Below are 18,373 nucleotides of genomic sequence, written 5' to 3'. Positions count from 1 at the left end.
TATCGTAAAGACAGATAAATACGACAAATTATTTGAAGAAAGGAGTGAAGTTTGCGAAAAGAGTGACGAGAAACCAAAAACCTTCTCCTCCTCTGAAGCTTAGCGGGCGCAATGCTTCAGCCTGATGGGAGATGACAGGCGCCGATGAAGCGCAGCGTTTACTGCAGGAGTTAACAGAGGCGATCGATGGCTGCACTCAATACACCGAAAGGAAAACGAAACCCGGTTTTATCACCTGGGCTGGTGAACAGAAGGTGTGACATCAAGCTGTTTAACAAGCACAAGAATTTCTTTCAATATTATTATTATTATTATCATCAAATGCTGTATTGCTTTATAGGATGCAATACAACTTCCTATGCGTCTCTTAATCTAAGTTGGGTTTGTCCTATAAAAGGAGGACATTATATATTTGGATTTCCATAAGTGAAGCCAAACGGGGTGTGAGAGGAGAAATGAAACGGACACCTGCACAGATATTTATTTGGAAGGCTGCATGGTTCCCACAGAGAAACGGACATATGACTGAGAAGAAACTCTATTTTTATTTTATATTCCCCTCATTAGGTTGTTCAACACCAATAATCCTCCACTAAACCCTGAAAATCCTAAATTACATACTATATGTTTAGCAATATTCATTCTATAGTTTATTATTATTATTATTATTTTCTTACCTGCACCAGTAACACTTGCATATCTATATGTACTTATAGACACACTTATAGTTTTTTTTTCCCCTGTATACTCCAGTAGCCAAGCAACAACATTGCGTTGTCAAATTCGCTGTCGTGTCTTTGAGCAGAAAGTGTAACTAGCGGTGGGACTCGGTTAAAATTTTCAATTGAGTTAATTGCAGGGCTGCAATTAATTAATCAGAATTCATCACATTTTTATCAGAGACCAAATATTGACAAAAATTAGCAACATTCTCAGTTCAAAAATCTTTTTTGCTGCTAAATTATTTTAATAAATATTTTTAATATTTTATTTAGGTTATTCATCCATTAGATCAGTGCAGTGTGCTTTATATCAGCTCTCGTGTGTTTCAAGAATTTCTTTGAACAAATGTTTTAGAAATGTGGACACTGACGTCGGGGACGTCTGCGCTGCTGCAACACGTTTAGCATCAAGATGCTATTTTAGACTTAAATAGCTTCACTGATAGGCTAACTCCCTTTAGCTTAATCTGAACACAACAGCAGCTCCCCATCAAATCATTTTGTTTTTATTTCAAACAAAAATTAACCCCCACCTCTGTCCAAGAGAACAGGTTTGTCGTTGTTTGTGCGTCGGAAATTACAGGTGTACCAGAAACACACAAATACAAAGGTTCCGCTAGTGGAAAAAAAAAATCTATGAATTGTGCTAACATTTTCAAAAGTTAAAATCTATGTAATTCATTGAATTTGGTTCAATTCCAAAATACTTTATTAGGAGACATTAAATGTTTAAACTCATATTACATAATTTTCCTTAGAGTTGTTGTAGATGCTGTGGGCAGGAAGGCTCTCCAGTAGCTGTCTTTAATACACTCAGTTCTCTCTCTTTTTTTCATATTATCATTCATATTCTCCTAAAATGATCAAAATACAAAAACTACTGGCAAGGTATGTAAACTTGTGAGCATCACTATAACTTAGGGCGACTCCTGAGAGGCTGAACACAAATTCTCAACAAAAGATTTTTTTTAAAAAGTGTCGAGAAGAAGTAAAGCTTATATGTTATCATAATGCTGTCGCTCACAGTCCATAAGCAGAGAAGTGAGACACTGACAAACTGCTTACAAATATAATTAGTTCTTTTAAAGGGGTTATTTATTTTGGGAAATAGCTGTACTCTGTTGTTTTAATTGTGCTGTTAAACAGGACGGCGCGCTGGGAGTTTACTTAAAATAAACTCGTTCTCGACTGCGTGTGCCACTGAGACGTATCTGCCATCCTTTGTAACAATGTGTCTCTTTTATGTGCTTTTAATAGCTCCTGGTAGCAGTTTCATGCCTCAGACACAAAGCGAATAAGTTTCTGGCATTGGCTTTATTCTTGGAAGCAGATAGTGGAATCGTGGTGAGAGCTGGCTCTGCTCACTCCAAAAGTTTCAAGTTTGAATTTAGCTTTTTTTGTTTGTTTTGTTTGTTCGTTTGTTTTACTTGAAAACAGAACTAGCCTAGGAAAGCTGACTAAATGCAGTCGGTGTCCATAAAGTCAGTTAAATTGATGGGAAAATAATGTGGAACTATTACAGTATATAATCTCCTCACAATCCCATCTGTGGCCCATTTTTTATCCTTATGAGGCCCATATTTAAATGTAAGCTTGGTGTATATATACTGAGACTAGAGTACACACTATCTGCTAGGGGTGGGCGATATGGATATTGTGGTACTATTGTGATAATGATAAATATCACAATAAACAATTTATAACTTTTTTTTTTAGGTAACTGGCTGTGATTCCATTCCATCGTTCACGGCGCCACAAACACGGAAATCATTCCTATTTGAAATGGTTTCGTCAAGCTGCTGCATGTAACTTTTATAAAGAATATTTTATTTGCATATTTTCTAAAACAGCCACCGTATCATCACAGTATTATATGAGACAGCTAATCTGTGAAAAGGTTGATCTCCTCCACCTCTCCCTGAGCTACAATTGCAGTCTGAAGAAATGTACCGCTCCCGACCAAAAACAACCAATCAGAGCCAGGAGGAGGGTCTTATCGCTGTCAATCAAACTCAAAAACTTGCTGCTAAATGTGCAGAGAAACAACTTATTGTTCCAGAGAAACCACTCATCTGCCGTCATTAGTAACTTATGCTAACTAGCCTTTGCTTTCATAGCAGGCTGTGCTAGCTGTAGCATAGCAGAAAGCAAAGGGGAGGTTGAGCAGCGCCACATGAGATTGTGATTGACAGTGGTAAGACCCACCTCCTGGCTCTGATTCATTTTTAGTTAGCACTGGAGCACAGGAGCTCAAATGTATTCATTTATTTATTTTTGTACAACGATCTGTCTCTTACTATACTGTCATGACACTGAAAGTTTCAACAAATATGAAAAAACAAATTAATTACACACTGCAGCTTTAAAGATCTTAAAGAAGTGTTATTTATACTGCACACAGTAACTGCATTTAATATTTTCTGAAATGACTGATATTTGTTGACATTTGTGGAGAAAATCATAAAAATGAAATTTCTGATAAAACTGCCAGTTTTCTTTTTTACATTATTAGTTGAAATCCATCAAGACAACCAAAAAGACATTTTTCACGATAAATGCTGAACGAGACCATAAATGCCCACCGCTAATTAGTAACTGTAGGCTGTAATTGGTTGCTCAATTACAGGAGTTTTGGAGTAAAGGGTGCTAACTACAAATAGAATCCCAAATTCCAGATCTTTTTCAGTGAAAACATTTTTGAAGCATTTCCTTTAACTTCACAACAGAAATGGCATTAAAAATGGGTTCATCTCGCTGTAAACACCGATAACTCCAGGTCCATATAGTCTTCTCTTTTTTTTTCCTCCTTCTCAGGCAGTAATGCCTTGCTCTCTCCCCCCCCCCCACCCGCCGCCCCCATGCACCGCCGCCCCGCCGCCCTCCTCCTGCCTTTGTTCTCATCACAACAAGCCCGGAGCAGATGGTGCTCTGCTTTGCTTTTGGCCGGCGGTGACAGACAGTCGCTCTCAGCCAATAGCCTGCTGGGGAATCAGCTGACTATAGTCTGGACAGTGCCAGGTGTTTTCTGCCTCTTTCTCTCTTTTTTGTTTTTTTTCCTGCCTCCCCATCTTGCAATCATTATTCCTCAGCATTCGCGGAGAAAGGAGCAGCAGCAGCATCACCAGCAGCAGCAGTGCGGAAGAATATCATCTGAGTGACAAAGCGGTCTGGTCGCGCGGCAGGTTGGGGAGATCTGTCTCTGCAGACCGCATCATGCGTCTCTCTCCGAGGCGCTCTGGGGATCTGACCGACTGATGGGACGCGCCGTAAACAGCCAGAGCTCAGGAGGAGACAGGGATGTCTGATGAACCCGTTCACCTGCAGCTCTGTAGCGTTCCCCTTTTTTCTCTACTGAGGCGTTCACCTGGATAAAGGAGCCGCGCGCTTGGTGAACGTGAAGAACTGGAATGCCAACAAGGTGAGAGCGGCAAAGAATGCACGTTCTTTACAATACCCTTGAGAAAAAGAAAAAGAAAAAAGGAGGAAAGAAAAAAAACCCTGAATTTTAATTTGTTTTAAAAAGACTTAAAAGATAAGCGGTACGCTACTAAACACAAGGGCGATGATTGAAGGCGCAGACGCACTCAAGGGCATTATCATTTATTTAGATAAACAGACTTGGTCGAGGACGGCTCCGTGATTTTCGTTTACATTTAACAAACCCGAGTCAGCCTCTTGTAGTGCGTCAAATGCAATTCCACGGAAAGCAAACTTTGATCTCCTTTGCGGCAGGCGGCTCGCAGTGCCCGCGTGCGCGTGTGGTGATGTGATTTGCATATTAATGTTAAAGTAGAAGCCAGCAGATGTCTCGATGCCTCCTCCGTTTTGAGCGACAAGTCGCCTGGTCTTCCCTCTTGGGGGAAGCGGAGGGGGAAGCGGTGATGGCGGCATGGAGGGGGATAAAGCCGGGGCCCTTTCGCAGGAGATGCGCCGCTGAGAATGGGGTTGCGTTAGCGGGGGGTCTATTGTGGTCCGCGAACGCTGCTTCTGTCGCTGCAGCTGTTGCGCTTTTGTGACGGCCGGGGGTCGGAGGGTGGGGGGCGGCCCCGGCTGCTGACTTGTTATCGGATCGGTTCAGGAAGGTGGATCGAATCTGCACTTCACTGCTTGGTTTGTGGTTTGGTCCAAAGACGGGAAACAAATAGATTTGTGTTGTTGTTGTTTTCTGGTTTCATTCGTGCATTATTTATTGTGCAAATTACAAATGTGCGCAAAACTTTGTCAGTATTCCGCAAAAACACAATTTCGCAATTACCGGCGTTTCCATTAAACAAGAAGCGCAATTAAAATCACACCTGAATGGGTTCGGTCATTATAAAACGTGCTGCGCCGTCATATTCCTACCACTTCCTGTTCTCTTCATCTTTTTCAGCAGTGGTAACATCCGGCTGTTGATCACATGATACAGCCGAAAAACCACATCATCCTAGCACATAAACCTTTTATGGAAAAACATGAGTTTTCTTGAAATTTGCCTGTTTCCATTAAGTGAATTTATTTTCTTAATTTCAATTTGCACAATTTCATGGTTGATGGAAGCACAGCTAATGAAATTGTAGAAACTGCTTGAGTACGTCAAATCAGTACTAAAAGAATTTTGGAATATTAGGCATTTAAATAATTATATTTTAGAATGGCAAACATTGTTAAGTGTAAAATTGCTAATTAGTTCAAGATTAAAACACATCCGGGTTTTTGTGAAGTTAGACGGGTGGTGGAACGCAATTAAACTTTTTATTGAGTTGCAATGTTTGCAATTAGCAAATAATCACAATTTAATCAAAATCAAATATTGACCAAAAAAAGCAACATTTTCAATTCAGAGCCCCTTTTTGCTGCCAAATTATTTACTAAGTACATATGTGAGCACAGCAACAAAGGTGTTTATTGTTTTTCATCTGTTAAAATAATTCAAAATTTACTATTATACCCATTCTTCTTTCAAGTGTTTCAGGAACCCCTCATCATTCATGGAACCTCTTTGAAAAAATACTTCTTTAGAAATATGGATGTATTGGGGATGATTGGTCTTCAGAGTTACTGATACAAATCAATCATGATCAGTAAAATAAAGGCTTTTTGAGGAAAAATACAACAAAGTGTCAAGTGAAAACTAGTTTCTTCAAAAATATTGACAGTTAAATAAAATAATATTTAACATAAAATAAGTGATTGCATTGATGTTCGCCCCATTTAAAGTAAGTGACGTAAGTCAACAAAGCTCAAGCTAATTGGTGCTACTGGTCTCCCAATGAGTGGGATGGAGACCAGCTGAGTGCAGTGACTGTGTCTCCATCTCAAGTGATGGTGGTATAAAGACAGCTGGAAGGTCTGTTCACTAGTTCATTAGGATTCCTGGCTACCATTACAGCATGGAGACAAAAGATCACTCCAAGCAAATCAAATAAAAGCTTATTGAAAAGTATAAGTCAGAGGATGGATACAAAAAAATGTCTAAAGTCCTGAACATCCCCTGGAGTTCAATTAAATTAATCATCAAGAAATGGAAGGAATATGGCTCATGTGTAAATCTGTATGTATCAAAATTAGTGCATTTCGCAAAACTAAATTGGAAACACTGTTTCGTGTCACACGAGTCACATGATCGACAGCCGGCTGTTACTAGTGTTGAAGACACAGGAAGACGACAGCAGGAAGTGGCAGCAGGATGATGGCATGGCGTCTTTCTTAATGAATTATCATGTAAACAAACATATTCACCTGTGACTTTATTTGCGTTTCCTATTTAATGGAAACACTGCAATTGCGAATTGTTGGTGTTTCCACAGTTAGTGGAATATCAACAAAGTTTTGCACACATTTGTTATGGAGACACAGCTTACAAGAGAAATACAACTTCAGACAGCATTTGTTTTCCACCAAGACGGCGACTTAAAGAATCCAACTAAAGCTACACAGAAACGGTTTAAAGACAACAAGGTGGATGTGTTGGAGTGGCCTAGCCAAAGCCCAGACCAATAGAGAATGTGTTGCTGGACTTGAAAAGGTCTGCTAACAGCTATCAACCTGGCAGAGCTTGAACAGTTTGGCCAGTAAGAATGGAGTGAAGTCGCAACACCTGGATCTGAAACCCTGACAGATTGATTTGGTATTTTTGAACAGTTCAACTCGACAATGTTTACTTTGCAGGTAAATTGTAATAGGTGGATGTTGAAAATAAAAAGCCAAATTAAACTCAGTTTCTCAGTATTTATCTTCACAAAAGGAGAACTACAGAATATCAAGCTGAAAAACATCTGAGTTAAATAGACCCAAAGATCCATTAAATTTAATGTCTAATTTGCTCTTTAAAATATAACAACACATACAACGCTGCACACTAATCCACTCTCTCTCACACAGACAACAAGTGAAATGTTTTTATCTTGATACAGACGACTGAGCAGCCATTTTCCCCTGAGGTACATTGCAGGTGTGTGGGGAGGGATTGTTAGGGAAACAACAGAGCTGGTAGTTAGGAGCACTGAGCTTCAAGACCCTCCCACTCCCATCATGACACCACTGTTAGGTCCCAGCGGTGTACAGCCGACTGGGTTAGGGAACGTCCACCGCTCCTTTAAGACAAATGGTTTAAGATATTAACCCTTTCCCCTGCATTAGGCTGACACTTCATTATATTTAACTACGGTCCTGTCACAGATTAAGAAGACTCTCTGTGTTCTTTTTGAACACAGAGAGTCTTCCTCATCCAAGGAATATTTTATTTAAGCTAATTTCCTGGATCTCTCTCCTCATCTTTATTTCAAATATATTTAACAAAATGCTCAATTTTTCCATTTTGGTCTCCTATCAGGACGATCCAAGCCCCCAGATATGGGCAGATTTACGAATGTGCAGTGATTTTTACGGGTGTCATTTTGGCGGTGATTAAAATGCTCAGCCAGATAATGTGTCATGGCATCATGGAAAGGTTCCTTCCTCCATGGGAGGACACAGATGGGTTTTGTCAGGTAGCAGGAAATTAATCACGATAGGACAATGCCAACATGTGACTTGTGTGGAAAGTAAGTGCCAAGCTTCCGTTAGTGTGTACATTGGGTAAACGTACCAGGTATAAATGGACGAACCCAATAAGTGGGATCACCAAAGCGTTTACTAAGGCATTGGCATTAAGCCCACTTAATGTACAGGTTTGATAGATTTCCAAGGTCCAACTAAAAGAGTCATTGAACAACAAAAGAAAATATAAAGATACATTTGCCTCCATTTCAAAACCTCCAAGGGATAAAAACAACGTTGCTGTGGCCTGGTTAGCCTTCCTGTTATCTATTTTAACTTGTTATCTATCTCTCTGAATGAACCACAAATGTGTCTGATGTGCCATGGGAGATAGAAAAGGGAGCAGTACATTCTGCCAAAACACGTAAAAATATTTTTGGTTAATCCCAGAAATTTTCTAGGAAAAAAACAACAATGACATTTCTGAGCTCTAAGAGTAAAATATTTGCTAAAAAAAAAAAAAAGATTTTGACATAAGTCTGGGAAATTTCCTAGAAAAACACTGACATTTCTGAGTTTCAACAGTCTGACATTTTTGGCATGGAAATTTTCCTAGCTTTATGTTACAAAGCTAAAAAAATTCCTTGTTTTTTCTAGAAAATTATTGACCTTGATCTAAAAATGTCTTATTTAGAAAAACAATGACTCCTCCTTTTATTTTATCAACAGTGGGTCAAAAATGTGTGATTTTGTGTCAGCATAAAAAAGGAATTAATAAACAACAACCTAAAAACACAACTTCTCAAAAACAGGTTGAGCATTGTCAAAAAGCTGCCCTTTTGAAATAGTTTGTTTTTGTGAACACATCCTGTGCTGAGGCAGTAGCACATCTACAAACTATTAAATAGTGTGTTTGATAACAGGAAATAAACTGTGGATTTAATTCAAGAATACCTCCTACAGTTTTAAAATTTCCTTCGATTAAAACTGCGTCAGGCTCCTGCTTTCCTCTCTTTTGACGTTCTGCGTTTCTCCCAGCATGATTATTTTCTAAGTTTGCTTCGTGCCACATCATTAGGTGTTGTCTTGAAGAAAATTTGTTGCACAGATTAAACAGCAGGGTGCCGACTGTGACTTCTAGCTTTAATCTCGTCTCCGCTCTTCCGTCAGAACGTTGTTTTAACGCATCTCTTTAGAAATGAACTAACCTCTTTTTTCACCTAAATAACTGTCATGCTTAGCATTAAAAGGGATCAGTGACAATGTGACTAAATTCCATGAAAGGGAATGTAGACAAAGCCATCAGTGTTTACCAAAATGGGGAAAATGTAAGATTAGCAACAGGATTAACTCTGTTTTTAGTGAACAGAAGAGCAGAAAACAAAACAACGGTTGATTGTTTACTGCTAAATTTGGCTTATGTTGAATTATAGTATTTTCTGAAGACAGTTATTGTTTTTTTTTTATTTATTACTGATACATTGTTTGGTTATGATTTAATTTCTAATATTGTAGTAGCTTTAGAAAATGCGCAAAACCTGACATGCACAGATGTAAACATGTCACTGTTCTGAGCCAGACTCCTGAAAATCGATTAAACTAAAACCTCTCTATCGGTTCCATGGAGTACGATGTTAAGATTGTCCAAAACTAAATGACTCTGAAGTTATTTGGAAGTTTTTTTTTTCATAAAAGTTGTTATATAAACATGAATACATGTTGAATTAGTTCTCTTGTCACTTCTTCTGATTTATACAGTACGTCTCTCCAGAGTCCTCAAAGAAGTACACAGTTCCAGACGGGGATGTTCTTATCTGGCATGTTAGGATTTCTCTATCATCTCAAAAAGTACATTTTGAAAAAGATAATGTAGAATATTGATTGTTTAAAAAGAAAAAAAAATACAAGAGTCTTCCAGAGTATCCTTTTCTGCCCCAATGGTGGGCAATTGAGCTTTATTGCTCCGATACAGTAAGATACCTTAATATGTTTTATTAAGCACAGTGGAAACCGTCTTAGCATTACCACAGAAGCTAACATCTGCAGTGTTTCTTATGTCCGCTCTTACAGCCAGTCGGCAGCAAGAAAAAAATAAATGTCACTTCTGGATTGCAAACACTAGCCAACAGTGAGTCAAGTAGTTTTGTGCCTAGTTATTTCAGCTTCTTAAGCTTTATTTTCTTTCAAATATTATAGATATTCCCTATGGAATGTGTGAGCTGTCCTTGTGGGACACTTATTCAGCTAAATTCTCTTTGCTACAATGTACAACATTTTTAGAAATCTTTTGTTTACAGTTCACAAATCCTGTCCTGTAACGTTCATGTTCTGGCTTAAGAACAAACAGGCTGAAATCATGTTTTCGTTTCCTAAGTGTCTAAAATCTTTTTCTTTTTTTCTTTTTCACTACCATAACTTATTTTTGTTTTAAATGCAGCGGTCAATATGAAAATTGACCTCATGTGCCATTACCCTGAACTTGCTGTTTTCGGATCCACACATATGTTGCTTTTTAATTAAAGTGCTAAAGAACCTGTTTCTCTCCTCCCTTGGTCTGAATTCAGTGCACTTGCCCCGCAGCTAATCGCCTCCTCAGCATCTCCATCTGCTAATCCGAACTGGCACAGCAATAGTCACAATATAAAGTGCTTTAGCTTAAAAACAACATCCTGCCTGCCTCTCAGACGCTCCGCCCCGTCTCGTAGGGAATCCCCAGTATAGGAGGAGAGGCGCGCCGCTCCTATCTCCCCCAGTGCTGTTGCCAGGCAGTTTATGTACATTCCTACGTATTGCCCAGCTTTCTGGGTCCAAAGCCTCTTAAGCACTGTCTTCTTGAGCTGGTGTTTACCCCTAAGAAGGTGGATGTCGCATGGCTCCACACTAGGCGAGGTGCCTCCTAAATAGACCTAATTGAGTTAGGGATTGTCTTAAGTGTTGGCTTTGTGCTGCAAGTACTCAGGCTTGTTAAACACCTGCTGGCTACCTAATCTTGCTAATGAGTGAGGCTGTCACACAAAGACGGTACGTTTGGTCACGATATGTGGGAATAAAATGAGAAAAATTGTTTTTGGGCTTGATGAGGCTCTGTTCCTTACAAAGTAAACCAGCTAGCTGATATTAGCTTGTTATAACTGATATAACTAGCTATTAAATTAGCTTTTATGTTAACTAACTAACATATAGCTATTGTATATTAGCTAATACATTAGCTGGTTGTTAGCTATCTAACAACTAGCTAATGTGTAAATAGCTAATATAAGCTATTTTTTTAGATAACATTATATATTAGCTAATAGACTACCTAACTTCTATTACAAGCTAATATCAGCTAGCTTTTAGTTAATGTTAGCTCATGTACACATAAGCTGGAAAGCTTGCTGATATGAGTCTGTTATACATGTTAGCTAGTTGATGTAGCTGCTCAAGTAGCTAGCCTGCTTTCAGCTGCTTAAACTACCGGGTTGGAGATTTTTTCTTTTGTAGATAAAAACTTTTGCATTGACTGGTGACACAGTACGACGTGATCATTTAGGTTTTATTTACATCACTATGACTTAAAGGGACAGTATTATATAAATCATGTTATAATGTTATTCCCTCATTAAAAACTTACTTGTAGTGTTGCCTTGATTCTTTCATTCATGTTTGAGAAATCCTCGAATCTACCATGGCAACCATTTGGATTTGTAAAACGTGTCACAGAGCAGCCCTCCCCCACGGCTACCCAGCTTGGAGTTTCGGAAAGAGCATGAACTTCTTATAGGAGTTAAATTGCAAAGTCAAATTTCTTAGGAGTCTGGGGTCTAAATGGCCGTTTGGTCTAATTTTGAATTTACCCTTATATTTTCACCACAAAAACTATTTTCATTTCCTTGTTTGCTATCATTATTTTCAGCACAACCTAAGCTTCATGATTTTACAGTAATTGTTTCATTTTGACAAAATGTATTGTCACAGTGGATGAAAAAAACACACAAAAACAAAATCTGAGTAAAAAAAATCATATTTGTACTAAAACATTCACAAAAATATTGGTTAAATCGTTTTTACAGCCTAAAATGACATTTTCTTTTGTAAATTTTAAGAACTTGTGTACAAACAAAGCCAAAAACTAATTAGTATACATATTTTTTTACAGCAGATTGCGGGCAATTTTCCAGGCATTTTTTTTCCCACGATTTCCACGTTGTCCGCATTCAAGTCTGCCCGGTTATGAGTCACACAAAATGGCCAAAAATGCTTTCTGATTGGTTGCTTCAGATATGTGGTACATTTGAGGACAGTGGAAAAATGGACTTCATGTTGCATTCATTCACTTTTTGATCATAGAACATAATTTATTGCAGTACACCTGCGCACAACAAGGGGGCGCACACATGATCGAACATATTTCTGGTTTTATTTGGAAGTAAATATAAAACAAAATCAATATAAAAACACTACTTTTATAACATTGGAAGTCTCTAATGTCCAACAGAATTGAACTCAACACTTTTCATGCAGCCTTTTTATTTTATTTTTATTTTTGAGTGGCTCAACTCCTAAGGTCATATTTCATAGCCACAGCATTTTGATAAATGAAGGTGACATAATTACTTTATTGTGCTACAAAATGACACTATGTGGCTGGAAAACGCATAATACTGCCCTTTAAGGACACTGCTGAATAAAACAGGTGTATATAACGTAATTCCATTTAATTCAATTCGTCCCAACCCTGATATCCACTTAAACCCAGTTTGCTGTTAGATTTTTGATGCTTCTTTCTGTGCAGAAATCATGCTCAGTTCAACATGCATACTCGGACCTTGTAGACTGGGACATGCCCTTATTCATATTGCTTTTAGCTCAGTTGAAAGTATATACCATCTATTCATAAGAGGAGAAGAAGAAAAGCACTGAAAACAAAGAATGGAAAGTGAAAGTGAAAGTGCTGTTTCACCAGAAATCCCCCCTGTAGGGGGGATTTTCCCGCCTATAGTTTCAAACGCTTTTTGAAAGATTTTCATCAAGCTAGACATAATTGTAAGGCCATTTATTATTTATTGAAGTTATAGTTTTAAAATTACATTACGTAAAATACTGCATGAGTTTTCTCATTCATCTATTTTTAGATACTTATTAGAACCACAAAAAACTAGGCTTTCTTAAATCTTTCCACTGTCTTTAGCCTAAATTCTGAATGCTTACAATGTGACATTAAAACTTTAGATGTGCAAATTATTGTTGCTTTCTTTAAGGTTTGGCGCTGACTAACGTCTCATAATGTTTAATGATGCTCCAAAAAAGATAATGATGGCGTCCTTGTGGGCCTGGTAGGTAGATGAAAGCCCTCAATGCAACTTGATTTCTTTCCAGCCCAGGCCAGTGTGTTGTGCATGCTCTGTAATGAGCTGAACTTGCATTTTTGTGAAACTGTTGATGATGCACATTACTCAGTCTCACGAGAATAGCGCCACAGCTAAAGATACTGTTCCCTGTCAGTTTTGCTGTCTTATTTAACCCACAAGCTCAGGATGAGGACGAAATGTCATAAAAAAATAAAAAAATAAATTCAGGAGATTGGGCAAAAATGCGGGTAGGCGTCGGCTTTTGTGCTTACAACAAGTGTGAGATTCTAGTGTTTAGTGACTCACATACAACAGAGAATTAGGGCCATACTAAGAAAAAAATTATGAGAATAAAGTAATAAAATTACAAGAATGAACTCATAACATTTCAAGAATAAAGTCATTGTATTACTAGAACAAATTGTACAAGTATAAAGTCAAAATAATACCAGAATAAAGTAGTACTTTGAGAAAAAAATAATATTACAAGAAAAAAAATTATATTAAAAAATTATATTACAAGAACAAAGTTGTGATACTACGACTTTATTCTTGTAATTTTATTACTTTACTCTGGTAATTTTAATTAGTTTTCTTAGCCTGGCTCTAATTCTCTGTTGTACACAGCCGATCACAAAAATGACCTTTCATAGAAATATTTATAAATGTAGGTACAAAAGTGATGTTCCAAGCAACAGTCGTATATATTGGGGGGGGGGGGGGGGCTCTTTGCTTTTCGATTATGTTCTTACACAAGGCTCATAACCTTTTAACATTATCTTAGGGAATAGATTGGAACGCTTCCTAAAAATGTATTATTTTTTTTGGTTCAATATTCTCCTCTTTTCCATCACCCCTCTAATTCTAACTTCTTTGTTCTTCTTTTCCAGATAATCCTCCATCGTCAGAATCCCTGCTTGTAGTTTCCACCCCCGACTTTGTCTCGAGAACCTCCCATTTCCTGGGTTTAAAGGCTTAATCGGTAGCAAGTCTGGTTCATGACTGTTACAAACCTTCCTCCAAAGTCCAACGACCAGCCTCCTATCCCTTCCCAGCATGGCTAGATGGAAGATGGACAGCTGTGCTCAGGTTCTTGGTGGCTTGGTTCTGGTTTCTGTAGCACTCTCTCTTGTCCAAAGCAATGACTGCCCTCAGCTGTGCGTGTGTGAAATCAGACCCTGGTTCACCCCTCAGTCCACCTACAGAGAAGCTATAACAGTGGACTGCAATGACCTTCGCCTAACACGGATCCCGGGAAACCTGTCCAGTGAAACTCAGGTTCTCCTCTTACAGAGCAACTACATCGCTAGGACCAGCGAGGAACTGGAGCAACTCTTCAACCTGACAGAACTGGACCTGTCTCAAAATAACTTCAGTACAATTCGAGATGTTGGTCTCACCAACATGTCCCAGCTCACCACACTCCATCTGGAGGAGAACCAGATCATGGAAATGCCCGACTACTGTCTGCAGGACCTTAGCAACCTGCAGGAACTCTACATCAACCACAATCACATCAGCACCATTTCTGCCAATGCCTTCTCTGGGCTTCATAACCTACTCAGGCTTCACCTCAACTCCAACAGGCTCAAAACTATCAGCAGTCAGTGGTTTGATTCTACGCCAAATCTGGAGATTCTCATGATCGGAGAGAACCCCGTTGTTGGAATTATGGACTTTAACTTCAAGCCGCTGGGCAATCTGAGGAGTCTGGTTTTAGCTGGGATGGATTTGAAAGACATTCCCGGAAACGCCTTTGTGGGACTTGACAATCTCGAGAGCCTCTCTTTCTACGACAACAAGTTGGTTGGAGTGCCTCAGAGAGCCCTTCAGAAACTACCAAACCTGAAATTCCTGGATTTAAACAAAAACCCAGTACACAAGATACAGGAGGGGGATTTCAAGAACATGCTCAGATTGAAGGAATTGGGGATAAATAACATGGGAGAATTGGTTTCTATTGACCGTTATGCTTTGGACAACCTTCCTGAGCTCACTAAGCTAGAGGCAACAAACAACCCCAAGTTCTCTTATATCAACCGGCAGGCCTTTCGGGATGTCCCAGCTTTGGAGAGCCTGATGCTAAACAACAACGCCCTGAATGCCCTTTATCAGTCCACTGTGGATGCTCTGCCTAACTTGCGAGAGATCAGCATCCACAGCAACCCTCTGCGCTGTGACTGCGTCATCCAGTGGATGGGTTCCAACAAAACCACAGTGCGATTTATGGAGCCTCTGTCCATGTTCTGCTCCATGCCGCCAGAGGTCAGGGGTATGCATGTACGTGAGGTGCTGCAGAAAAGGTTGCTGAATCAGTGTTTGCCCCTAATCTCTCACGATACCTTCCCCACCCACCTCAGTTTAGAAATCGGCATGACCTTGGATTTGGACTGCAGGGCTATTTCACAGCCTGAGCCTGAGATCTATTGGGTGACACCAATGGGGCACAAGGTTATGACTGACACTTTGTCTGACAAGTACCGCCTCAGCAAAGAGGGGACGCTGAGAATTTCCCACATCCAAGTTGAAGACTCCGGCCGGTACACCTGCGTGGCTCAAAACTCTGAGGGAGTCGACACAAAAGTGACAGCGATAAAGGTCAATGGCACTCTGCTGGACAACACGCAGCTCTTAAAGATCTACGTCAAACAGACGGAATCTCACTCCATCCTCGTCTCCTGGAAAATAAGCTCAAACGTCATGGCCTCCAACCTCAAGTGGTCGTCCGCGACTATGAAAATCGACAACCCTCACATCACTTACACGGCCAGGGTGCCCGTGGACGTCCATGAGTACAACCTGACGCATCTTCAGCCGGCAACCGAGTACGAAGTGTGCCTCACCGTATCCAGCGTCCAGCAACAGCCGCAGAAGTCGTGTGTGAACGTCACGACGAAGCAGGCAACCTTCGCAGTGGAAATATCCGATCAAGGGACCAACACGGCTCTGGCCGCAGTCATGGGAACGATGTTTGCGCTCATCAGCCTGGTTTTACTGGGAGTTTACACTGCCAAGAGGTGGAAGAGAAAGAATTATCACCATTCCCTGAAGAAGTACATGCAGAAGACCTCATCGATACCGTTGAATGAGCTGTACCCCCCTCTCATTAACCTGTGGGAGGCAGACAGTGAAAAGGAGAAGGAGGGCACCTCGGAGTCCAAACCCAGCCAGGTCGACACAACGCGCAGTTACTACATGTGGTGAACGGAGGATTCCATCAGGAGATACACAAACGTCATTGTTTAAGTAGCACAAAAATTCACACTCACTTCTTTGTCTTAATATATATATTTTTTTCCATTGCTTAATTATTTCTCTCTTCAGTTTTCTTGGACTGGATTGAACAATAAGCCAAGATTTTCACATCTACTATCGCACGCTGTGTTTTGACCTCACATGTTTTTGACACACAACATGGCAGCTTCACTTAGCCTTCTGAACTTCGTAGTCACGGCGCTTTACTTTTAGCACTCATTTTTATGAACCGGGCATGAAGCATCGTCATGGATACAGTGCAACAGAAAAGGCCAAGCTGAATCCCAAACTGTTTTCCTTTTTTTTTCTTTGAGCAGTTTCTCTGGCCAATCTGTTACCAGACTGCAGTTTTTCCTTTCTGTTGTAAGACAGTTTCACTTTTGACTGTTGTGCACTCAAATATATAAATATATATATATAAACTAATTTGTCTATCAACTCAAATGTAAACTGACAAAGTACATTTAGACTTGATGTACTGTCTACTGAATAATGTTAGAAATTCTACTGTAATGTTGTATCAGCTATGACTTGATTTCACTTTTTGTACATTCAAATAAAAAGTATGTTTGATTTAGGCTTTTAAGTTTGCAGGGTACTGTAAACCAGCAATAGAAATATGAATGTTATAACCTAGCTAAGTAGATGTAAGGCTTTTTATAATTCTTACAAATTTTGTTTCTTACATTGATAGAGTGTCTACAATCACTGTTTTCTTTCAGGTTTACACACATAAGCGTGTAATGAGGAGCAACTCAAATAAAATCTTCTTTTAATCAAGTTTTTAACCTATGACTTCAAGGGAATATGTCATTATGTCAAATGGACAGTTGTGATCAGAAGTTTAAATGCATTTTTAACTTTTAGAAATATCTTTGTTCAGCTTCTGATAGGAGGCAGCAGCTCCAACACACTGCTTTGTTGTGCGACATCATAAAATGTTTGTTTTTGTTTTGGCTTCTTAGCCCAATCACACATGAGCTGAAAGGCAGAGAGGAAGAAGCCATTGCTCCAAAAACAACATACAATTCAGATCAGTGTAGGTCCATTCAGAGATAAATACCTTATTTTTTTGGAGACGTTTCCTGTAGAAATAAATTAAAATAAGTGTTTGGCGTTATGCCTTATTGTTACATTTGGAGGGGGGAAAAAGGGAAAGTTTGAACGCCAGAGAACAACGTTTTGTATATTTTATATTTTGCATTATTTTCCTAAATCTTCACCAAGTTACTCACTCAACCAATTAAATTCGGCTTATTATATAGCACCAATTCACAACAAACACTGTCTCAAGAATCATTTCACGTTATTCATCCATTCACTCCAATTGCATGTGTCATTGAACTCGTTCATGGTAATAAAACACTTCTTTCGTTGCCATCGATGAGTTTCTGGAACATTTCTCTCTCAATATTTAGTTTCTCATCTTGACAGAAAGAGTACAGAGTTCATCTAAAATTTTTAATAAAAATTTGGTGAAGGTCATTCCAGATGTATATTGTTAGCTGGTATAATCCATCTCCCTACACCAGTTTCAATGTGTTTGGGGTCATTGATTTGTTCACACACCCAAAAGCATCACCGGCTGCTTTTCATTTTCAAAGATGGGCAAAACGTTGTTGACATTCCACTAATATAAAAAAAACTACTTTGCAATTGTTTCTAATAACAAATGCAATAAAAAATGATATGTGAAGAAGTTTGTTCACGCAATAAGTTAAAAATTAAACCCATCATTTTCTTACTGTTTCCTGTCATCTTAGTTTTTTTCTGCCACTAGTAACATCTTTATGTTGATCATGTGATGTGAAAAAAAATGTGTTTCCATTGTAGTTTCCAAAAACAAAAAAAACACACACCGAAGAATTGCACAAAAACCTTTTAGTGACAAACAAGTTTTTTCTAAATTAGTGTGTGTCCACAAAGCTAATTTATTTTCGTAATTCCAATTTGCGCAATTCCACGGTCAATGGAAACGTAGCTACTATTTGTATGAGGTAAAGTTTGGAGGTAGTCCTGCGCTGTTGTTCACCGCTCTTTGTACTGGTACCCAACGCCACTGGCAGCTGCACACCCTCACATTACTTTGTTACGGTGACGTGCTCC

General features: G+C 39.1%; 1 protein-coding gene across 1 annotated transcript; it reads left to right on the top strand.

Annotated features, from left to right (window-relative positions):
* The first annotated feature begins 3,664 nt into the window (after nucleotides 1-3,664).
* Nucleotides 3,665-17,047, top strand: lrrn1 (leucine rich repeat neuronal 1). The gene is made up of 2 exons (XM_088005363.1): nucleotides 3,665-4,140; nucleotides 13,903-17,047. Exon 2 carries the CDS (start codon nucleotides 14,069-14,071, stop codon nucleotides 16,214-16,216), a length of 2,148 nt encoding a protein of 715 aa, XP_087861489.1. The 5' UTR covers nucleotides 3,665-4,140; nucleotides 13,903-14,068; the 3' UTR covers nucleotides 16,217-17,047.
* The last annotated feature ends 1,326 nt before the right edge of the window (nucleotides 17,048-18,373 follow it).

Source organism: Poecilia mexicana, unplaced genomic scaffold (genome assembly GCF_051168715.1).
Source record: "Poecilia mexicana isolate PSO_F unplaced genomic scaffold, ASM5116871v1 scaffold_5, whole genome shotgun sequence".
NCBI lineage: Eukaryota > Metazoa > Chordata > Actinopteri > Cyprinodontiformes > Poeciliidae > Poecilia > Poecilia mexicana.
This window is presented reverse-complemented; position numbering and strand designations above follow the sequence as displayed.

Excerpts from the sequence above, each read along its gene's own strand:
- lrrn1 (XM_088005363.1), top strand. The coding sequence starts at position 14,069 with ATGGCTAGATGGAAGATGGACAGCTGTGCTCAGGTTCTTGGTGGCTTG.